Here is a 23,622-nt window from a genome sequence, read left to right as displayed (position 1 = left end):
CCGGGAGGGACCTGGGCCCACAGTTATTTTGGGGGATCTGAGACTCCCCGAGGCTTTGGCTGATGGAAAGGAAAGAGTTTATCCCAACATCAGCATCCCCGGGAGGAATGAGCTTTCTCATCTCCAAAGTTTCTGCTTTCCATTCCTGCTAGTAATTTCAAAATTTATGATCACTGGGATTAGGGCAAAATTCTTAAAATTAGGGCAAAATTCTTAAAAAGCAACCACTTTACTTTCAGGCTGTTTGTTTGCCTCCTGCCTTTCCCAGTTTACTGAGCTGGGGGTGTCATTGGCTGCTCTCCACCTCTCCTGGTTTTTTAGGGGGGGGTTTCAACCAAAAAAGGAAAAAGCAAGTTTTTTTTAGAGAGCAGAGCACTTTATCTGTTGTCGGGGATTATAGAACGCTACCGCCAGCACTAAGTGATGGCACTCAGCATGATGGAGTTTCCCCATAACATCAATGGGGAAACTGAGGCAGGGGCAAGCTGAGCAGAGACCTGAGCCCAGGCAGGAGCTGGGACGCTGCTCCCGGTATGGAGGGGCTGGGGACAGCCAGCGCACCCCGGGGTGCCCACACCGGCTCTGCACCCACCAGGCTTTCTGTGGGGCTCGGCTCTGCACATCACTTCTCCTGGCTTCTCTGTAAAATGGGGTGAATAACACTCAGTTTGGTGTCTCCCAAGGGTTTGAAGAGGCTGCAGACAGCGAGGACACGCGGGGAGCCTGGGCGATGACAGCAGGGCGGCCGAGTGGTACGTGTTGTCTCTGAGGAAGCTGTGCGTGGTGCCAGAGGGAGGAAGGACGCACGGGAGCATCTCAGGACCCAGGAGGAGATGGGTCCATCAGGCTCGAGCACCAAAGCTGCCGCGAGTTTTCCCATCATCAGTCCCCAGCAACGTGGTCCCGACACGAGCCCTGCAATCCCTTCCTCAAGAAGATGCCTTGCCCCAGAGAAATGTGATTTAAACAGCTCCAAAAGTAGAGGAAAAGCCTGATTTTTCAGCTGGGCTTTCAGTTCTCCCATTTTCAAAGCCATCACTCTCCGCTTTGCCCATGCCCGCAGCCCAGGGCTGAGGCAGGGTGGACAGGTCTGAAAATGCCTCCCGGGATGAGCCTGCTGCTTTGTGCATCTCCGTGCTTTAGCAAATGGTTTCTCTTTCTAGATTTGAGCTTTGTCCTGTTTCCAAGAATTTCCAGAACACCACATGCAGAAGACACTTCTCTTTTATTGGACTTTTTGTTTCTATTTTAGGCTGAAACCTAGAGAATTTGAAACGGAAGGACATCCTCGCACTGGAAGCAGCCCGGCGTGCAGCGCAGCCCTGAACATGACCACGGAGAGTTTTGCAGAGTTCCTGAATAAGCTCAAGGAAATCCATGAGAAAGAGGTCCAAGGTAAGGAGACATGAGAAGTCTTATTAAAAACTAGCAGAGATCCATTTCCTTGTGATGCCACCTTGATCTGTTTGGTTTGAAATAACCCAAAGGGAAGAGGAGCGGGTGTGGGTTAGGGAGCTTTGGGAATTAGGGCTCAGCAAGCATCACCCACGGGGATGGATGGGGACACAGGTCCCTCCCGCCTCAGGGGACCACACCATCTGATGGCACCTTGGTATGGTTTATCCATCTTATCCCAGTGGAGAACAAGGTTTACTGAGAACTTTTTGGACGATGAGGAGGAGCAGAAGAGAGAGGGTGTTCCTGCATCCAATATCCCTGGAGATATCCCACCTGCGGGAATCCCACTTGCTCCAAGCATTAATCACAGGGGATTTGGCTCCTTTCCTGCTCCTGCTGCCGAGGTCTGTGATAAAGGTGAATTGGGAGGTTTGCAGAGGTGACATGCACACCCCCTGGGCATCTTCTCCGAGCGGCGTGGATTGGAGTATATTTGGATACTGAGGGATCGAAGGAAAAGTGGAAAGATGCAATAATCTATAAGACTGAAGCAGCAGGAGTGTGAGGCTCTGTTAAAGAAAACCTTAGAGCAGGTTAGATAGTTTATTCCTCTAGGGAATAAATTATTAAAATAAGAACCATTAGGTTAAGCAACCAAATGCCAAATCCAATCATTTTCCTATTAGAATAATTCCCAGTATCAATATTATGAACAAAACAACAGGGCTTTTGGAGGATTCTGGCTTATGAATTCATTCTTCTCTTGTGTAATTTCAAGCCATGTGAGAGTTAGAGGAAACTGTTGAGCAATTTAAACCACATGTTTACATCTACTTTGCATAAAATGGATTTGACAAGATGTAACGTCTCCAGATCCATCAACGAAAGCCATTCTTGTTGAGCTGTAAATATCCTCCAAGATGCTTTGCAGCCCTGAGAGTTATAAAATACTGCCCACCTGGGAAATACATGCTGTAATGAGAAATAAGTAGAAACAAAACTGAAACAGACTTTTTTTATTTTTTTGGGCGGGGGGGGGGAATGCAGACTCATTAAATAGTGGAAATACAAAATGTGCTCACATTTTCTACAACTTTTCCAGCTGTGATATTGCTTAAGACAGGCAATGTGTTATTCCTTCTCAGAAATAAGGTTTGTAAATTGATGAGGTTTCTGCAAAGCCAGGCACCCTCCTGAAGTTCCATCATTACATCTTGTTTCTGAAGTGCCAGGGAATTGGCAATAAATACCCACCTCTCCGTCTCTGTTAATTATTCCAGGTCTGCAAAGCAAGCTGACGGAGCTGACGACGGAGAAGTGCCGGTGAGCAACACCACGTCTGCTCTACCCACGCCGCGGCGGGACGGGGGGCGGAGGAGAGGTTACGCCACTTCATTTTCAGACCTCCCGGGCACTCCTCCGAGGCTGCCTCATTTAGAGAGCACAGTCTGCCTTTCTGGCTCTCCCAAATTTAAACCTTTGGGTAACTTTCACCATGCAAGTCCCCAGCACAGGCAGGGCTTGGGATGATCCCAGCCCACCTCCAGTTTACCTTCACTGGCAAGTGATGCTCGTGCCGGCAGGCACTTGCTCTCTTGGGAAGCAATAAAACGGGATGAAGCAAGCTGCTAACTCCAAAGGCAGGTGTTGCAGGGCAGCGTCTGGGCTCTAACACATTTGTTTCCCCTCCTGCCACACAAGCAAAAGCAATTCAGCCATACAGGTGTGAGCAGCACGGCAGGCTCAGGGCAGAAATCCTTCCCCTTTGCAGGGTGCTGCGGATAAAGACACAGATTTTGGGGAGAAATCTAATAAAGCTCTTTTCTTTGTTCTGTTTCTTCAATTAGTGATGCTCAGAGAATTGAAGAGTTGTTTGCTAAAAATCACCAATTAAGGGAACAACAGAAGGTCCTTAAAGAAAATGTAAAAGTGTTAGAAAACAGGTAAGATTTATTTTTCGGTAGGGTGCTGTTCGGTGGCAGCGAGTGCACCCTCCTAGGAGGAGAGTTTGGGGTTTGCTGTCTTCCCAGAAGCGGGATGTAGCACATGAACCTCTTTTTTGCTCATGGTCGGCTGCTGGGAGAACTGGGGGAGCCTGGGCACGTGCAGAGGAGCTTTTCTAAGCTGATGGTGGTGGGACTGGATCTGGCAGGGTGGAAGGGCCAGGGCTGGGCTGCACGGGTGATAACCCCTCTCACCAATTCTGGGTGATGGGCTGGGGGTTCATGCTTCTCTGTGGGGAGGGCAGGAGCTTATTTCCCCCATGGGAACCATGTGGTAACAAGCTGCTGGCCGGGGGTTTTCCTCCAGGCTGCGAGCAGGTCTCTGCGACAGATGCATGGTCACCCAGGAGCTGGCGAAAAAGAAGCAGAATGAGTACGAGACCTCTCATTTCCAGAGCCTGCAGCACATCTTCATCCTCAGTATGTACCGCCGCCTGCTGTAAGCTCGGCTTTGGCTGGCTGAGTCTTTGCTCCATTAACGCTTCTCCCAGATATTTGCACACGTGAACCCTCCCAGTGACCAGGCACCCGGGGGGGGGTTGGGGATGGGGAGAAGGAAGGGAGCCAATGCACGTGTGCAAGTCTTGAAAAATCAGATCTGACCGGGACAGTGGATGGCAGCCCAAGTTCCCCCCGGGCAGAGGTAACCGCTCGCACACAGCGGCAGAGCTGGGGGGTTCCAGCCCTCCGCACCTCTGGAAAAATGAGAGATGCTCACGCCGAGAGTAGCCCCGAGCTGGCCAGGCCATGTCAGCTGCCTGGAAAAAAGATGCATTTGGCACCGCAGAAGCAACACTCTGGCAAAGACAGGGAAGTCACAACAGCAGCTCGGCATGGGTAAATGGAAATCAAGCAACACGTGGGATGGATCTTCTCCCGAGCCTTTGGCAGAGCTCCCAGCACCGCTCAGGCTCGGGGTGTTTTTCCCTGGGGATCTGGCTGGCCCGGGGAGGGTTGTGGGGTTAAAGCAGATAAGGCATTAGGAGGGACGGAGATGTGCCAGCAGCCCTTGGTTATCTCCCCTGTTATGCCATTGCTCCCCGAGTGCTGCTTTTGAGCAGGAGCAAGCCGAGGCGGCAGCCCACCCTGCCCGGGAGCCTGCCTGCTCACGCTCGCTGCCTCCCCGCTGCGGCACCCGGCTGCTGGGTGCTCACAGCTCCCTCTGGCCTTCATCCCATCCCACTCGAGGCCCCCAGCCCTTCCCCTAACGCAGCACCCGCTCATCCGAGGCGGCCCTGGGTGCTCGTGGGCAGGATGCCGGCTGTGTCCATCCCACCGTGCTGCAGCCATCACCCCATCTGGGTCACGCTCTCCCCCCGAGCTGGACAGGCTGCAAGCAGACCCCAATCCTGACCAAACCCAAGTTGGAAAGTTGCTCCCTTTTATCCCTTAGCCCCCAGCATGTTTTCAGAGAAGGAAGGAAATTCGGCATCCCTCCGAAACCTGGTGCCATTCCCTCCTCCTCCCCCGTGCCCCCCAGCAAGCTGCGAGGAGCATCAGCTCTCTCCTTGCGATGCCTGAATCCACGGCACAACTTGTGTCCCTGCAGCTAACGAGACGAACCGCCTGAGGGAAGAGAACAAAACTCTCAAGGAAGAACTGAAGAGGCTCCAGAGCCTGGAGTAAGTGCTCTCCTGGGTTTCATTCATTACAAGGGGTCTTGATAAGGACAGAGGCATCCCTGCAGCTGAGCAGGGCTACGTCCAGACCACGGCGTCCTCAGGGGTATTTTAGCATCTAATTCCTACAGATTCCTGTAGATGTTAGACACCAAAACATCTGTAATGGTCTCTAAGTCCTTGTTGACCTTTGCTTACTCCCCTGTTCACCTGAATCCAGGGAGTCAGTTTTTGGGGAACAAGGGTATTCAACACCCCCCCATGGGGGACTGCTCATGGGAAGCAAAGCCCTGGGCTGCTCGCCTTGGCCACAGACCTCAACCTGGGCTTCCATGGCTTTTCCATGGCACCAGCTCCCCTCCTGCAGCAGCTAGAGAGGGTCTGCAGGAAGCAGGTTGTGTTTTGGGGGAAGGAGAGTGACACGCAAGGGACTGAGACGGGGTTAAGAGGGAGAAGCGATCTGCACCAACAGGTTCATATCCCAGCAGAGCGCTGTGCTGAAAGCCAAGCAACCTGCCAGGCTGGCCAATATATACAAATCAGCTCATTCCTCAAGGGTTTAAAGTCCAGAGGAATTAGCACTGAGGGATTAGTTTAGAAATGTGTTTTCTTTGGAGCACAGAAGCACCATCCGCTTAAAGAGAAACTCCCACTTTTACTCCCCGATGCTTCCCAAGGCCTGAGGAGTTTCAGAGCGGTAGGTCGGGCTGGGTTTGCTGAGCACCGAGCGCTCCTGCTCTGCTTTGCCCTGCTCTGCTCTTCCCTGGGCTGCTGGATAGGAAGACTTCCAGCCAAACACCCATGTCTTGGCATCAGGGTCCAGCCAGGACTTTGTCCATGACATAAGTGTGGGTCTCCAAGACTCAATGACTCCCTTGTAGTGACCAAGAACATCAGCCCTACCAGCTTGATATGGTGAAGGGGGACAGCCGCCACATCCCCGTGCTGAATCCACCCCTACATCAGGCTGAAAGCCCAGCCAGGGACGTACAGGTTCTCACAGAGCTTTTGCAATAGCCGCAGTTGGATTTTGGCTTACCCAATGTCATAGCTTCCTGCGACATTACCCACAGGCAAGTGGGGAAATCAGATCTTGAGCTGTCATGCTGGCTCTGTCCCATGCTCCAGACTGCAGCTGAGCTAGCGATAAGCTGCAATGGAAGGAGGTGAGTCTGAGGATCCGGTATATCCACATACATATATGTATAAATATGTATATTTATTATATCGGGCTCTATAAATCAGAACTTCCAGTACAGTGGCTCTCAAACTGGTGATTTCCATCTCCTGCCCCTTCTCATTCATTTGTGTCCTTCTCCTTTCAACAGGGACAGGACAAAGCCCCCAGGAGTCACCTCCAGAGAGAGCAGCTCCACCCCCAGCTCCCCCTTGGCTTTACTGTCCCCAGCGAGCAGGAATGCCGGCAGCGAGAAAGCAGCTCACAGGGGAGCAGAAGCCCACCACGACGTGCCAGGCCTCGAGCTGGGAGAAGGTGGGTGCTGCTGGCTCCCACCGCCCTCAAGGGACCTGGGGATGGGAAGAGTGACTGAGCCATGGTGCAAAGCTGCTCTGGGAAAGGGTCTGGAGAGCAAAAACCAAGGTGTTGGTAGCTCAGATGGACATTGCCATGGCCAGAATAGCTGCTGGGGGTGAAACTGCATGTCAAGGGAGAAACACGCTGCTCTGCGTTAGAGCAAAAGAGTGCTTGGGTGCCCTCACTGTAAGACGAGTGCTGTGCAGGTCTGGACCCACCACCCATTTCATGCAGAGACCGTGTCGTTGCCTTGCTGCCACCCACACATGCAATGGAGGGTAGGTTCATTCAGGTGGTGGCTTGAGCCAGGTGGAAATTTTGGCTCAAAACCCTCAATAGGAGGTGGTTGGTGCCAGCCAGCTCATCCTCGGAAGGCTGCAAGACGCCGGCACACGGCCGGGCAGGGCAGCCTGCAACAGCTCTGCGGGACCGTCACGGTGGCTGGTTGTGTCTCCTTTTGCAGAAAAGCCTGCAGGACAGAGAAGCTCTCCAAGCAGTAGGACTTCCCCGAGCACTGTCCTCCAAGAAGTCAGCCTCGCAGAAATTGTGAGTTGCCGGAGGTGGCCTGATGTCCTCAGGCCTTCTCCCCACCACTGTGGTCATCTGAACTGAATCAAGGGGGGTGGACTAGGATAGAGAATGAGTAAGAGACACCTAGGAGGGAAATAATGAGCCAGATGTGGGCAGTTTGCCATTGCCAGAGCCAAGGAGGGCACCTACCAAATGCCAAATGCATCCTCTCTGCAGAAATTGCCACTCGCTGCAAGCACATCATTCGGAGTTGAGCACAGGCTCCTGTCCCCGCTGTGAGCATGCACACCTTTGCTCCTGTGTTTATCCTCCACGACAACACGTCTAGCATCCTTGAGTCCTCTGCCCGTCGCACTGGTTCCTCTCTCAGATGTCGTGCTGGGGAAAGCTCTGAGGAGTGAAGGACCTGGGGAGGTGGTGCTGAGCCACGTTGCAGTGTAGCTTATCCTGAGTTACAGAGTCAGCTCTGCATTAAAAGCCTGGAGAAACTGTGGGAGTTGTGGGTACTGAGAACAAATACACCACAGCAGCCCTGCCCAAGAGCATCTCTCCATCTGCAGCATAATGAATATTGGTATTTTCGGGGGGCCTGGCATTCAGCGGTTGCCATTTTGTGCATTGATGCAAGCCTGCCGTGCCTTTAAAACACAGAGAGTATGTGTCAGCCGAGGGATGCTGAGGGATATGGTGATATTGGGTACTGGGAGATGAGGACCTGGAGCCCTGTGCCTGGTCGTGGGAACTCAAGCCCACATACACGCCCACATAGATGTTTCTGTTTTGGCACAGGCTTCGCTTACCTGAACTCCACAGAAAACTTGAAAGAGCAGGTGAAAAGGGGTTTTGCTAAGGCTGCAGGCAGGCTGTGAGGATAATTAATAGGGATCGCAGGAAGGGTTGGTGACATCTCCAGGTGGGCAGGCGAAAGTCAAGTCAGAACATGTGGTGAGCCTTTCATGACAGCAGATGGAGATGATGATGTCCTGGCCCCACAGCCAGGTACTCCACTGGAAATACACCCATCAAATCGTGCACGCCAGGAGCTTGCATGAATAAAGTCTAGTGGCCTGACTAGGGGTCAGGGAATTTGCAGGGTCTTATCTTGGTTAAGCCACTGAATCATGGCTTGGCTTGACTTGAGAGGAAGCACAAGACCTCCTGGGCTACAAATCAGTGCAGCCAGAAAATAGAGAGTACTGTCGATCCCGCTAGAAAACACGAAGGGAAAATTTCCTGGGAAAACCAATAAAAATACGGTTGAGTTGTTGACCAGAATTGTATCAAATTTAGGAGCTGTCTGTCCTGTTCACGCTGGTGAAGAGCTGCGTCTCTGCGCGGCGGGGCTCCCCTTAGCCACGCGCTGCCCGGGGTGCACAGCAGAACGGCTCACCTGGACTTTCTCCCCTCTGCCGCAGGCGTCCCAGAGGATCGCCAACCAGCTGCATGGAACCATTGCCCTGGTGAGACCCGGCTCCAGACCCTGCCTCCTGGAAAAAAGTCCTTCGAGGGCAGCAGTGTCCCCACCGGGAAGGAAAACTCCTCTCCCGTCGGAGCGCGAGCACAGCCCCAGCCTTGAGGCGTGAGTTACCTGCTCCTGGGTCGTGGTGTGGGCCTGATCCGTGGCCCGCGGCAGCTGTCCCACCAGGCAGACTGCAATGAGATGGCCGCTATTCGCTGTATCTGCCCACCTTCTTCTCCCACGGCCTTGGGGAAGGGGGGGGTCTCCCAGTTTACACCAGCAAAAAATGACTGGAATCCAGCCCAACAAGGTCAGCCTCTCGTTACTCCAGCTTCGTCAGACAGACCCGTAAAGCGAACGGGGTGCCCCCTCCTCCAAGAAGGACTTGCCTCACGGGAGGCAGCAATCCCTGCTCCTCCTTATCTATTCTAATGGGCTTTTCTGCAGGGCTCAGCGCTTCCCCGGGCTTATCCTCCCCACGGGTTTCAGAAGCGCAGAGGGCTGAGCGAAGCCAGTGAGTTCACCTGTAGAGACAGCGAGTTTCCCAGAGTGGGAGTGGATCTGCCGAGCATTCCCGGGAAAAGCTCGCACACATGGAAGCTGCCAAATAACCAGCAATAGCAGGGACTTGGTTTGCAGGGCAGGTTCATGCACCATACCGACCTTTTTAGCATGGCTGTAAAAATCTCCCATTGAGTGAGGTTAGGGGAGGGCGGGCTGTTCCTCAGTCCTGGAGGTCTTCAGGCCCACCAAGGCACTAAGAAAGCCCAACGGGGGGTAGTTAGGATGCTTCTGGCTGTAAGGCATGGTTTGACAAGTGACTTCTCAGCAGCAGTGCTGACGTGAGCGCTCACTGCATCCCCCCACTCGCTCAATCCCAGCTGCCGTGGCCCAGGGACAGGAGAGCAGTGTTGGATGGTGGGATGGTGATGGCTACCTGCAGTGTGTGCAGTGCGGAGACCCGCTGCCGGCTGCACCAGGACCCTCCTCCCCGGCACAGCACCCAAAGGCAAGCCTGACGCACGGGCCAAGAGCTGCAACAGGGCACAGAAAGAGCAGGAGAGACCTCGCACATCACCTGCAGGAGCTGGGAAATCATACGACAATTCTCTAATTAACATGATTTTTTTTTTCCTGCTTCTTTTAGTTATTTAACAGCAAGCAAACCGGACTCCCCCAAGGTTGCTCCATCCTACGAAAACCTAAAACTGACCACCCGGAGAGAGCAGCTCTGCCTCCTCCACAAGCACCTTTCCCTGCACCAGCTGGGGCTGGCGAGCAACTGTGCCTCGGCCGACCGGGACGGCGGCAGCTTCTCCAGCCATTTGCTCAGGGCCAAAGACGCCGACGGCAGGACGCGGTCGCGTGATGGCTGGGAAGATCGCGCAACCTTGCTGAAGCTCCCTGCCGCCATGGTGTACGTGAGGGATCAGCACCTGGAGGAGAAGCTGCACCTCCTCAAGCACAGGGAGCGGCTGCAGCATTTCCTCATGCAGCAGTGCCAGCCAGGCCAGCGGGCAGATGGAGACCCAAAGCTCGCACCCGAGGAGCGGCCCCTCTCCCCGTGGCCGAGCATCACGCCAGGATGCAAGGAGGAAAGGTCCTTCCTGGAGGATGCTGCAGATGGGAAGGAAGAGAAGGAGCTTTGGCTGAGCCGGGACAGCTCCGAGCTCCGAGAAAAGGCGAAGGCGGCAAGGGACGATGGTGCAGACGCGCCGCTGGATCTGTCAGACTCCAGCCGTGGCAGGGAAACAGGCTGGCACAACCGCCAGGAGCTGAGCCCCGGGGAGAGCCTCGCTGTGCCAGCAGCTCGCAGCCTCTGCGGGAGACACGGGGCAGAGCGGGATGACTTGTGTCTCCCCTACCGCTGGCCCAATGCCACCCGGGCACTGCCTGGTGCTGTCGAGGAGGAGGAGGATGCAGCTGTGGTGAGTACAGCTCATGTTAGCATCAACTGTGGTCCCTTCCCCTCCCCAGGGTGTCTGGCACTGGTGCTGGCACCGTTATGACCACCATTAGCGTCCCGTGGGAGGATGGCTTTGCTGCGTGTGAAGCCAATGAGGACATATTTGCACATGGCAAAGCCACAGCCACTCAGCCCTGGCTCCCGTTCCCCACCTCCCGTCCCCTCCGGTGCTCCGGGGTTTCCATCCGGGTCCAAGGACAGGCAGCGCCTGTGCCCCGTCCCACAGGTTGGTGCACAGGGGTGCTGGGCTCCCCTGCAACACACCACCAGTGCATAGAAACGCCTCTGCGATGCTTGTCCCCACGGGTGTCACAGTCATTGCATAGAGGCTGGGGACAGCCCTTTCCTCCTGCCTGGCGAAGGCAGCATTTGTGCTCCCTGTATCCTACAGCTCGTGCTCTCACGGGAACATCCGACAAACAACTCCATGCCGAGGAACCCAGAGGCCCTTCCAGAGACCGGGGCAAGACTGGCTGTCAGCGCACAGAAGGGAGAAACAGGTAAAAAGCCCCAGGCAAATGTGACATTTGAGAAGGCAAGAGCAAAAGGTGCGTTTTGGTGAAGGTATCTTACAGCCGGGAGCAATCCATGCTGGGCTCTGCACGCACCTGCAATCCCTGCCGACCGAAGCAGTAGCATGGGACACCCTTCCAGGGACCCGGGTGCTCCTGGTTCCCAGCTCTTTTGGGCCATCGGGACAACTTCAGGTTTCACATTTCCATTCTTGAGGGCTCAATTTCCAACCCTTGGGATGCCCAAAATTCAGGCTTAGTATCTATAGGGAGAAAATAACCCCGGCTCTTCTGGAGAAGAGCCCAGTATCTCTGCCAAGGACAGACCAGGAGCCAACCATGGGGTGCCCTTGCACACCCTGCAGAGCACCCTGCACCCTGCACTCAGCTGCTGGGTGTAACAGAGTTCTCCAGGAGCTAAAGAGGTCGGTTTAGCATCGACCCATTGGCAAAACCCACTCCACGGTGAGCCACGACAAGACAATGTTGCTGCTCCAGCATTACCCGCCCCTCTCAGGGAAGCAGAAGCTCAGAAGTCGCTCCAGCAGAGATGGGGAAAATGCAAGACGTTTGCATGTCTAGCACTGGAAAAACCATCCCTGTCTGTGTCCCCTTGCTCCAAAGTGTGCCCTGTGCTGGCACAGCACCTAGGGCTGAGCACGGAGCGAGGGATGCTGGTACCTGCAGCAGGTAGGACAGGATGCTCTCCTCCCTTTCCTTGCTCCATCCTCCATAAGAGCCTTTTCCATTCCCAAAACCAGCAGTGCCCTTAGTCTGGGGACACACAGTGCTTTCTCCCTGCCCAACCGCCACGGGATGTGGGTGCCAGGTTTGCCTGGAGGGTGGGAGGCAGCAGCCATGGGGAGCGGAGCGGGAAGCACGTCTGCCGAGAGCTGCTCGGTACCAGCCTTACTGGCTCGGCCAGAAAGTTGAGCTCGCCTGGATTAGTTGGTCTGGGCGTGTCGGAGCGGTTTGGGAACACTCTCCGGAGCAGGATTTTGCACGGTGGAAAAAAAAAAAAAAGGGAGTCCTCTGTGATTTACATGCTAAAGAGATATCATCATAGCAGAAGAATTTCAGCTGATTACATTCTGGGTGTGGGAATACAGGACTTTCTTTAGTTCTCACCTTAAGGTTGACACAAAGCCCAGGAAACAATACACAAATACTTCTGCACTTTCTAATGAACCTTGACCCATGGAAGGATAAAGTGAGGACGGGATCAGGGGCTCTAGGAGTGCCTGAAAGCAGCACCGTCTGCTCTCCCACCTGGGCAGGAGCAGCAAGGGAGGCTGCCCTGCCGACAGTCCCACCCAGGCCAGACCTGGGTGTCAGGAGCAAGAAGTACTGAGGTCCTGGAATGCCCCTGCCCCTCAGAAGAGGGCACAGCTCCATCCCCAGCCCTTTCTGCCCCTCCACGGCCAGCACGGGTGTGCCGCTGTGGGTGCAGACAGGGTGATGCCACCGCCAGCAAGGCTCGGCCCCTGGCCCGGGCAGCTTCTCTCTGTGCAAAGGTCGGGTGCGTGCCTGGTGCGTGCAGGTACGTGTCTGGGGTTGTGTGGCCTCGGGGCCTGTGCGCAGCAAAATCCTTTTGCCGGGCAGGGAAGCAGCTCCCCCGCCTTTCCTTCCTCTGCTCCTCGGCACACGTTCCCTGCCGAGAGGCACCGACCGGCACCGGCAGCAAACTTGAGGATTGTCCATTTTGTCCCTCTTCACCCAGACACGCTTCTCCCCACCTGGGTCTCAAACGGGAAGGTGCACTCTGGGGTTTGAGATGCCTCTCAGCTTCCCAACCTCCACATGGCCATGGACTTTGGGGCAGTGCTTATGACCTTGGGGTAGCAAAGTCCTACAGATACAGCTTTGTTGGGAGCTGGTTCCCCCACAGAGTCCTGTTGGATCTCCCATAAACGTTCATTTCAAGCCACGTAGCTTGCAGTGCCTCTGCTTTGCAACACAGTTTATTGCTAAATCTGTTTTCTGCCTCGATGGCTCTCAGAGCCGGGGCTAGTGGCTCTGCATCTGCTCGTGAGCTTGCTGGGCCCCCCACCAGCCAAAAAACCCTTCCTTTTGTCTTTCCTTAGATGACGATGATGCTGAGTCTGGGAAGCAGGAATCTGATGAGCCAGACACGACGGACAGCGAGGTTTGTTTGCTCTCCTCAGCCCTTTAGCTTAGGCTGTCGGGTCCGAAGGGCATAAGATGGGTTGTCCCCACCCGAGCTCAGTCCAGAAAGTGGTGGCTCTTCCTACACAAGGTGCCAAACCCCATTCCCAAACTGTTACCCAACTTGCTGCTGAGCGATAGAGGTACCACTCTTTCCAGCGAGTCAAGAGGGTTTATGAACAACAGCATTTGTCACCACTCCATAGCAATGGTCACAAAGGTCCCCAGCAATGCAGCCGGGCCATCAGTTCCCTGGGAAAGCCAGAGTAGTTTCTAGACTGACTGCTCTTCTCATTGGTGTAGGTGGCTGCCCCATATGAAGATGATCTACAAGAAGCCCAGGCTGATGGGAAATATTTTTGCACCAAAGACAAAGCTCAAGCACTGCAGAAGAAGAGAAAAAGAGGACAGGATCCCTGGACAAAAGGTAGGGAGGAGGAGTTCCTCGTGGCATCAGCTCAGGGCTACAGCTTCTGCTGCTTCCCGAGGGGCTCCTGTGAGAAATGCCCAAGGGCACCGGCTGCCTTCCCTGCAGCGGAGAGGAGGGTGCTCCTCTGCCGAGTGCATGCCACGCTGCAAAAAAATGTTTGCCCAAGGTGATACGGTGGAGTCTTTCGTTTCCCTGCGATAAGACACGCTGCACCGTGTTTTGGCAACGGTTGTGTCTCCAGCCAGAGGAGCCCCTGCTAATGGTTAGCCAGGGGAGCCTGGGCAGGGTGGCCACGAGAGCACTCCCGAGCACCTAAGCTAACAGGGCTAAGTCCCTCATGTTTGCTTAGCTGGTCGGGGAGGTGGGGATTGGAGAAGGCCAAATTCCCAGGGGTGAGTTATTGACATTCAGAGAAAGGTTTCTGCCAACTCTGTTGATCTTCCAGTGCGGCTGTGGAGGTTTTCCCTGCTGACAGAGGAATGTGTTGTACCTGTGTTTCCTACGGGTGAATAAGCAGAAAACTGCTCCTGATAAGGACGAGGATAAGACAGTGTGCCTGTCAAGTCTTAAAAAGTGCTCTGTCAGAAATACCCCGCTACTATCACCCCCTTTGTACCGTCGGTAAAGACAGGGAGATGTTGACCCAATTATAAATGTAGAGAGGGCTGTTGCTTGAGCGTGAAGGGAGCTTGTTTAACAGCCAAGCGCTGCCCCTTGCTCTGTGCCCAGCCTCCGGAGGTGCCTGCTCACTCGAGGGACACCACCGCAGCTGAGCGAGAAGAGGATTTGCTCTACAAATCCAGCAGCTCGGAGCAACGGGGGGGAAGCTGCCCTGCGCTCCCCAGGGCAGGCACCATCTGACTCTGCGGGACTGGATGGGGATGTCCTGAGTGAGGGCTGGATGCAGTTGTGGCAGGAACAGGGTGATGGAGAGATTTAACCCCTCTCTCAGCATGTGGTGTGTGTCATGTACCGCACTGGAAGGGGGAGAAATCCAAGAAATTCACCCCTCTGGTCTGGGTACCCTCTCAGGTACGCTCCTGCACCAGCTCGGTTCTCTGCCTATTTCTGCTTCACGTTGTTTCTGTTTCCAGGGTCACAACAGCCTCCCCCTGGTACCCGTGCATCTCACGTGTGAGAGGGGTTTCTCTTCATCTTTCCTTTGCTGAACTTTGCTTCCTCCTGCGCTGTCCCTATTTTGGGACAAGGCCATGCTGACCTCATACATGTAAATCCATTGCTCTGTGGTTAACTCCTGCGGTCATCTTGCTGTCTACAGGAGCTAAGAAGTCAATGAGAGGAAGAAAGAAAGTCAAAATGGAGCCGGGCTCAGCGGGGATCACGAAGGAACCGGAGAACTGCTCCGCTTCCCACAACGATACCTCCGAGGAGAGCTAACAGCAGGGCAGGATGAGAAGTGACACAGATGCTGCAGACCACAGGAGAGGGCTCAGAAACCTCAGCATCCCACCCACACTGGGAGAGCGACTCCTCCTGCCGTGCTGGGCCAGGCAGTGAGGAATTCATAAGGACTCATTAATGAGTAGAGCACCCTGAAAATCCTCACTCGGTGCCCCGGGAGAGGCTAGGCAAGGAAGAGCTGAGCAGGTGATACCTGGAGCAGGCAGGTCACTGCTGGTGGAGCAGTGCGTTCAGTGACCCCCAGCCCTGCGCTGGAGCAGACCCTCAGACTGGTGCTAGGAAGAGGAGATGCCCTCTGCAGCATTCACCCTGGATCAGGACCGTGTCCTTCCCTGGGATTTCATGCAAGGAGAACAGACTACCCAGACCCTGCTCCCCATGTACGATGTCCCGGTGGCTGGCCGAAGGGTGGTGACCAAGCAGAACATCGCAGGGCCCCATGCACAAACCTGCATTGATTAAATCCCTACCCAGGTTTCATAATGTATGGAACTTGTTTGGCCTGGAGAAAGCCCATGGTTTTCTTTTCTAGTTAAGAGGAGCAAGCACGTGGGTGGGCAGGTGGGACGTGTCCCTGGAGAGGGCAGGGAGAAGAGCATGGGAAGGAAGGGCTTGTGCGCTCCCCCTCCCCAAGGTGTCCTGCATGCCTGGAAAGGCAGGTGTGTGAGACCCAGCTCTGGCTCACAGCAGAGCACCAGCTCAGCAGTTCACACTGAGCTTGGCAGGATTGCTGGGAGCTTGTTTTCACGTGGATAAACTGTTCTTAAACAATTTTTTCTGATGTGTTAAGCATGGGCAAGTTTTCCTTCAGCATCAAGTGACAGGGCTCTCTAGCTGGGGATGGGATGAGAAGGGCTGCAGTGAGCATCCCTGCAGCCACAACGTTGCACCAGGAGTCAGGCTGGGTTGTTCCTAGCGCACGTGCGGAGAACGGGAACGAAACGGAGGGAGGCCGGAGGAGAAGTGCCAGAGATGGTACCTGCCCGTTTCCTTTACCCGCGGTTATTTCTATTTAACCATGGTTTTGTTTGCCCATTCACAAAAGCAAAGCCAAGCACCCAGCCTGCCACCAGCATCCTTTCTGCACACCCCACAGCACGTTCCCACCTCCCTGGAGCAAGCAGGCAGCAAAAAACCCACCCCGAAAAGCCCCAGCTCTGCAAGGGAGCGGGGGGGGGAGCCAGGCTCAGCCTTGCCCGGGGCAGCCGCAGGGCTCGGGGAATGTCAGCCCCGCACCCAGCCGGGCAGGAGGATGTTTTTTCCGAGGGCTCAGCCACGCGGGAGCGGTTGCGGGTGGCGGGTCCGGCCGGTGCCGCGGGCGGGCAGTGCCGCCTGCTGGGCAGCGCCGGGCCGGGCCGCTCCCGGGGCGGGGGGAGGCGGCTCAGCCCCCGGGGGGCTCCGCGGGGTCTGCCCCGGGCTGGGCGGCTGATGGCTGCGGAGCCGGGGGAAGGGGACCAGAGGGGCCCCGCCAGCTCCGGCACCAGGGAAGGAGCAGGGAGCGTGCGGGCGTGTCCAGGGAAGGCGGGGGGAGGTCCCGCGGGGGCGGTTGATGCCAGAATGTTTCCGAGCAGCTAAACTTCCCAAGCTGAAAAATTATTTAGATGGCCTTCATCTTCCTCCCATCTCCACAGTTTTGCAGAGCTCGTTGGATGTCACGGGGTATCTTCATTAGCAGCAGCTGGCTGGGAAGCAGAGCCTCCAAATAACCTTGGCAGAACAGTGGGGCAGGACGGGGTGTTATACCTTGTGCAGAGCTTGTGGGTTAACGGGCTCCTACCTTCACCGTGTCCCGGGTGGACTGCAGTCCTTTGCCAGAAATCACGTCCCTGGCTGATGGGTTTTTCCTCCTCACGTTCATTCACATCTCTCAGCAGCTTCTGATTAACACCAGGCCAGACCCCGAAAAACAAAGCGAGGTTTGATGGGTTGGAGCTGCAGCAGGAGCTTGTATCTCACTTGCACTGCTCTGGCAACCGCTTCCCCCTGAAAAAAACACACAGTAGAGGCTGTACTCGGCCGGAGAAGTTCCTTTGAGCTCAACCCTTTAGTCGTGCTCTGCACCAAGGAGCAATGTCCCAGCTTGTGAGTTATCCACTGGCAGTGGATATTCTGGGAATCAACATCCTGGAGGTCTGTGCTCAGAAATGCTTCAGACGTCCAGGTTATAAAGTGGTAATGGGTCTAAGGGAGAAAGACCAGCTGCACTGCCGATGCCCCACGTCCAGGTGAAGCAGAGGGAGGCGGGTGGGCAGTGCAGGAGGGACCTGGGGCTCTCATGGCACGACCACCCGACAGGCGGACCTCAACTTACACAGCACCTTCTCCTGGGGACCAGCTCAGCCCAGGTAACGTCCATCTCTCATTTTGCATCTCAGTGCTGTGCTGGGGACACGGCTGGCACAAGGAGGGGACGGGCAGGTGGGGGGTGCAGGGTTGCAGTGCGGATTCATCCCAGCTCAAAGCATTCATCGGATCACGGGCGTGGAAAGTGGATCAGGGCCACAACTGATGCCTTCCCCTTTCGGTCCCGGGCAGCCAGCGCTGCGTCTGTCCCTTGCTCGGACTGACTTGCAGGGGGCAGCAATACCCAGAGCAGCACTGAACACACATGGTGAACTGGATAAATCTGTCTTTTAAAAATACCCCGTTCAGAAAAAAAAAAAAGAAGTGGAAATGAAATCCTGTAAAGAGGCCCCTCAGACTGCAGGGAGGCAGCCTGGGAGCACGACAACTGAAGGAGGGAGGGAACTTTTATGCGACTATAAAATAATCCCCTCCCTATGACAAACCCTTGATAAGCAAAACGTGCAGAAGTCCTGCCAAAAATAATGAACTCCTCAATTTCTTTTTTTTCTACCAAGAGATTTTTTTTTCTCCCATTGCACAAGACCACAACGGATTTCACCTTCATTTGTTGGACTTTTATTTTCTTTTATGTTGCTTCTTGCCTTTTTCCAGCAGGCGTTTTCAGCTGATGCCCCATATCTCCATGCAGTTGTGTTTGAAGGGCTGGCAGGAAAATATATTTCATAGTTAGGGCAAACCCATAACTATAAAAACAAAGAATAGTTTTGTCAGCTCTGAGCAAAGTGCTCCTCTGAGCAAGTTGCTGAAGTGAAATAAAACTTTATACGCTGCACTTGATCCAGCCCGGAAACTCTGCTCCTACCCAGCCCCTGGCTTGCTGTTACCCCCCACCATGTTGCAGAAACATGGATAATTGCTGAAGTCCATTAACTCTCGTAATTATGGCTGTCAGTCTCTTGTTCAAGTCATTTTTGACAGATAAATGCACGTATCGATTTGGTGATATGCAGGCAGCCTCAGACTTGAACTATTCTGCTGTAGGGAAGAAATCTGAGACCTGCAAGGGACCCCGGAGCTTCCCAGAGGTTTTCCATACGCAGGTTCAGTTCTGCTCAAGATAATGCGTTTGCAGGACCGCACTGGGCAGCGTTCAGCCTGACAGGCTGATCCTGCCTTCTCTGAGAGCACGGCAGCCGTTTAATAACTTCGCTGGAGTTTGGCTAATGAATCCGAGGGGCATATGTGTACCAGACCCAGCAATCTATGATTTTTGCAGAGTTAAACCACTTTTGTTGCCACATTTCCGTTCAGCACAAGGACTGCTTTACACAATGATCTCCAAAAAGCCACTGAAATTACCCTTAGAGTTACAACCCACAGAGCAATAAAGCAGAAGAGAAGCTGTCCCACGAAGAGATCAGTCCTTCTGGGAGAGTGGCAGCTCATGTTTGTTTTGTTCAGGCAAATTATAGCTCTGAGGTCATCAGTGACACAATGTAGGTAGGACGTCTGGGCCGGTGAACTGGTTTCCCAGAGGAACAGGTTCAGAGCACAGCTTGGGTTCGCTCAGGTTAGGGGCTGGATTTGAAATTGCACACAAATCCGAAAGAGCAACGGTGTAAGCATTTCTGTTCACTTTTAGTCCATCCAAAATAGCAATGACGGGTTCCCTTATTGCCCGTCACGCAAAACAATTCCGATAACAGACCATCGCAACTCTTTTGCTTCCTGATCTTTTGCTTCCTGATCCTTAAGCATCTGTACATGCTGAATCATTCTCAGAGCACAGATCGCTGCTCTCAGCTTGCAGACCTGCCCCGGTCCTCCCTGGGCATCAGCCTCCCACTAAACTCAGCAGTAAATTGACATTTTCAGCTACTCTCTAGACTTGATTTGTAAAATTTCATAAGAAATAAGTTTGTGCAAGTCTAGCCATGAGTATAGATCTTCATCTTGGAAAAAAAAACCCTGCCACCACACAAAGTTTCCTCTCAGCACGGTGCTGTGCAGGAGAGTAGGAAGTCCAACGAGCTCAGAGCAAAAGGGAACTGTGCTGGGGACGCAGCTGGCTGCAATGCAGGAACCAAAAGCACCAAAAATAGAGAAATGCACATCAGATTCTTCCCCCTTACAATCTTCTGCGGTGGTATTGCCTCTATGGCAACAGATATTTTGGAAGTGGCTTAATTCATGCCCTTTTCATGAGACTGAGCACCACCTTCTCTGTAGTGAAATCCTTTTAACCAAGATCTGATCAGTAAGTAATGCCCATTTATAGTGCTGGCTTTGGAAACACAGCTTCACTCTTCGGTTCACCGTAGGAAAACGCATTCCAGGCATTACTGCAGTCTTGCTTAAGTCCCATTTTGGGGATTTAAGTGGGCTGGGCATCTTGTGTAGGTCCTTCTCCCAAGGTCAGATGCACCCGGCACGTGTGACAAAGGCAGCACGCACCCAGGCAGCCTCGCATGCAGCAATGCAGAACTGGGAGCTCGGAGGGGACAGGGGCAACTCGGGTGTTCAGAACAGAGCACAAGGGCAAGGCTTTACACTTTTGAAGGGACACTGTGAAGATGTGGATAGGTTTAGCAATGCAGTGGTGGTTCTTGGAAGGGAGAGATTTGGGGAGTTCCTTTGCTCCTTTATCTCGAGCAAAGTTTATTGTAGGAATTTTTGAGCCAGAGTGCATGTTCCTGCCACATCCCTTGGGCATCACGGCTTTCTGCTCTTCTTTCTCTGGCAGGGCTGTGCTGCACACCCTGCTCTTACCAAACTCGCTGCTAGATGTGCTGATGTCCAGTGGGACCTCTCCAGAAAACGCATTTTACAAGATACTCCCATGAAATTTATTGATCTATTAATAACAACATGTAGTGCAGCGCAGTGGTTCAGGGGAGAGGCTTTGATTCATTCACAAATCCTCACGTAAACACCACATACATTTTTCATGACGTGAGCACACAGCTCTTCCGAGTGCAGAGCTATACGATTAAATCAGTCAGCTCCGTGTTTTTTAAATACTTCGTGTCGCACGGGAGAGCCTGAGTCATTTTCCAAGGCAGGCAGTTATCAGCACAGAGGTCTGCTGGCAACATTTGCCTCCTGGGGCTCAGCATGTTATTTTGCTGTAACTGGAAATCTGCAGCGAGAGCAGAGGATTGTGTCACCCTCCTCGGGAGGGTGAGCACTCGGGTGAGCACTCGGGAATCCAGGAATCCAGGGGACACGGCCACTCCGCTCCAGCATCGGCCAAGAGAAACCAGGACTCCCAGCTGGAACCGACTGGAGGCAGATTAAAACCATTGCAGGTCGCACGGTTTTGACTCAAGTCAAACCCGGCTCGCGGGTTTGGGATGCAGGAGGAGAGCTGAGGGAGATGGATGTGCCAGCGGAGAGCAGGAGTGGTCCAACATGTGAGTGTCGTTAGAAAGGGTTTCGTAATTTCTTACATACATAACACTTGTAAGGAATGGTACCTCCGGGCTTTTTCTGAGACGTACTAAATAGGAGGGGGAGGACGTGCTCAGGAGAATGCATAGTCCCAAAAACGCAGTGGCTGGTCTTTAGATGGATGTGGTGAGTGTGAAGCTTAGCTCCAGAGAGTGCTGGTCCCCCTGGGTGTGCTGACTGAAGGAGAGGACTTAACAGGGGTGAGCTGTGAGAGCATCCTTGGGACAAGGACCTGCGGTTACAGCCTGTTCAGGGGAGGGGGGACGGTGAGCTCTGGATGTACGTTGTACTTACTCATCATCCTCCCAGGCTTCCAGAGGCCTCCCCCATGAGGCCTCTTGGATCCCCATCCACACCCCGCTTAGGCTGGAAAAACGTGTACAGAAATTTCTGGTACCTTATCTTAATACTGGCAGTTCCTCCAACTGGGAAGCTGTTCTTCTGGTTCCCAGCCTAAATATATTCATGACCTGTTTATCTTTGCTTGATTTTGGGCCATGATTTTGCAAAAAATATAACACCCAGCCCACATATGTACTTTAAAATGCTGTCTCATATCAAATGCTTAGACCAAATCCTGCAGTTCTTGCATGTAGAAAAATCCTGGTGACTTTGATGACTCTATTTCCCACATATTGTTGGAAAAAGGGCTTGCAGGCTTAGCCCACTCCAAACAAGCTCCTTATTCCAGCGATCCCTGACTGTTCAGACACATAGCCACACAGCCCAGGGCTTCCTTTAAGGTAGAGCAGGAGCTCCAGGAGCAAAATGAGCGTGAGTTGAGTATTGGAGATTCAGAGTAATGCTTTACATTTGTGCAATAAACACTGCTGTAAATGCAGAACTCCCTGCCTTCCCGTTTGTCCAGGGGTTTTGCAGCGGTTGAAATTAGAGCGTGCTTCAGCCCAGAACTTGAAGCTGCTGTGCAGCAGCACCGCGATGAGTCCAGCCTTTCCCCAAAACAGCATCCCTGTATATGAATTAGGAGCTTCTCCAGTCAACACGGAGCTCGGGCTCCCTCCGTCCCGCTGCTGCAGGGATTCCCTCATTGCAGGAAACAGGGAGAAAAGGTTGCTCGGGGTTGTACCCAGTCGCTGCCCTTTGTGGAAATGATGCTGATGTGCCATCCATCTCTTTTAGCGGCAGATTGCTTGAAACACAGCAACATGCCCACTGTACTCATAATCTAGTTCGCTTGTCAGACGTAGATGAAAGCTCCCCAGCATTAACAGCAGCAACATTCAAACCGCTAAATTCAGCTTTGAAGTTAGCAACCCACTAAGCTATGGAGGCTGGCTTCTTTCTGCTTCATCCTGCGCTGACTCAGTGGGACGATTTACATCCTACAGCTGTTTTTACAAGGAAAGAATGAAAAAAAACATTTATTTTTTAAAATCCAGTCTTGTTCTAGAGAATCGTTTGCAGCAAGCCTAGCTAGGTTTCCATACCTGTTTATCCCTTGGCTTATTTGAAGAGCTTGCCAGCAGGCAGGATTTTAATTCCTTTTTATCCCAAATTATTTTTTCTGCAGCTGTGATATGAGATGATTCTGCCAAATAATTTAGGCTCAAAATCTGACCTATTTTGAATAGCATAAGATACTGAGGATGTTCTTGGGATTTTAAGGGGAGAGTTTATATTTCACTATAGGCTTTTTAATGGAAGCCTACAAGAAAACATTGTCTTATGTTTCCTACCCTAATCCTATTATTATTATTAAATACTAATAATAATACAAGACAAGGGTTGATGTCCCACTTGCAACAGTATACAAAAAAGGATTTTATGAAACAGCCATATGAAAAGACGTAGAACCTGTATGTGTTTTATAGGACAGTTTCAAAATCTATCTTTTAATCAGTGCCCGTATTTCAGGTCATCTCATCAGACATCAGTCTGATTGCTGGTGTAAACTGCAAGCAAAATTAAGAGTTGTCATGTAGCTTCTTTAAACATATTTGGCAAAAGCATTTACCATTCTAAGGGTCCAGTGTTGCGAATACATTAATACCTGCTTAATCGTAAACAACTCAGTAGTCTCTCGTTAATGGCAAATTTGGTCTGATATGTCCATGTCTACGGGCAAAATCCCACTTGGGAGCACAAGCTGCTTCGGAGCATGTGAGGTGGGAAGCACAGGAGACTGCAAGGGCCATTTCAGTTTCAGAGGAACGCAGAGGCCACCAGCACCCACACCCTGCTGTTCACAGTGCCAGAGGCTTCATCAGGCCCAGCAAAGCTCCTCTGCCAGGCCCAGTGGCATGGACATCGTCAGTGTACGTCAACATCCTTTGAGGACGGAGGAAGAGGCAGAGCTTTCTTACTTGGCAAGCCATCAGAGCATCACCCCGGGATGTGGCAGACATCAGTTCAAGTGCCTAAGGGGTATGTTTATTCTGTGCAGTATAAACACACCCGTCCGGGAAGCGGCATGCTGCACAGAAATGCCTTGAGTCACTTTGTGGAGATAAATACTAAGTTTATGCTCTCCCAGATCCGGGTCTGCCTTGCCCATATACGGCCCACGATCAGCACTGCCTTGGCTTTGCTTCAGGGGCTGGGAGGCGTGAGGATTCATCCCTCCACACGAGTTTCGGGGGCTGCCGGTGAGTCTCAGGGTCATGCACGGGTATCCATGCCATGCACAGGGATCCGCATCCTCGGGGCTGGTGGGTTGGGGTCCACTCCAGCCCCGCAAGCCGGAGGGCCGGGTCCCAGGCTGCTGGGCTGGAGCAAGAGGAGCAACCACCTTCACCTGCTTTTGTAGGAGCGGTCTGATGCGCACAGCCTCCTGCCGATGGTTTTAGCAGATGTGTCCTCCCCGC

At 53.3% G+C, this 23,622-nt stretch overlaps 1 protein-coding gene across 1 annotated transcript; it reads left to right on the top strand.

The window, feature by feature from the left end:
- Nucleotides 1-1,328: 1,328 nt before the first annotated feature.
- Nucleotides 1,329-15,031, top strand: RBBP8NL (RBBP8 N-terminal like). Its single transcript, XM_075166099.1, has 13 exons — nt 1,329-1,395; nt 2,679-2,721; nt 3,246-3,341; nt 3,709-3,821; nt 4,951-5,023; nt 6,349-6,512; nt 7,018-7,100; nt 8,501-8,664; nt 9,692-10,472; nt 10,902-11,010; nt 13,107-13,168; nt 13,492-13,615; nt 14,898-15,031. Exons 1-13 carry the CDS (start codon nt 1,329-1,331, stop codon nt 15,014-15,016), a joined length of 1,998 nt encoding a protein of 665 aa, XP_075022200.1. The 3' UTR covers nt 15,017-15,031.
- Nucleotides 15,032-23,622: the final 8,591 nt, after the last annotated feature.

This window comes from Calonectris borealis, chromosome 17, assembly GCF_964195595.1.
Source record: "Calonectris borealis chromosome 17, bCalBor7.hap1.2, whole genome shotgun sequence".
NCBI classification, from domain to species: domain Eukaryota; kingdom Metazoa; phylum Chordata; class Aves; order Procellariiformes; family Procellariidae; genus Calonectris; species Calonectris borealis.
This window is presented reverse-complemented; position numbering and strand designations above follow the sequence as displayed.

Excerpts from the sequence above, each read along its gene's own strand:
- RBBP8NL (XM_075166099.1), top strand. The coding sequence starts at position 1,329 with ATGACCACGGAGAGTTTTGCAGAGTTCCTGAATAAGCTCAAGGAAATC. Across the intron at positions 5,024-6,348 it reads AAGAGGCTCCAGAGCCTGGA|GGACAGGACAAAGCCCCCAG; the intron begins GTAAGTGCTCTC and ends TCCTTTCAACAG. Across the intron at positions 13,169-13,491 it reads CAGACACGACGGACAGCGAG|GTGGCTGCCCCATATGAAGA; the intron begins GTTTGTTTGCTC and ends TCATTGGTGTAG.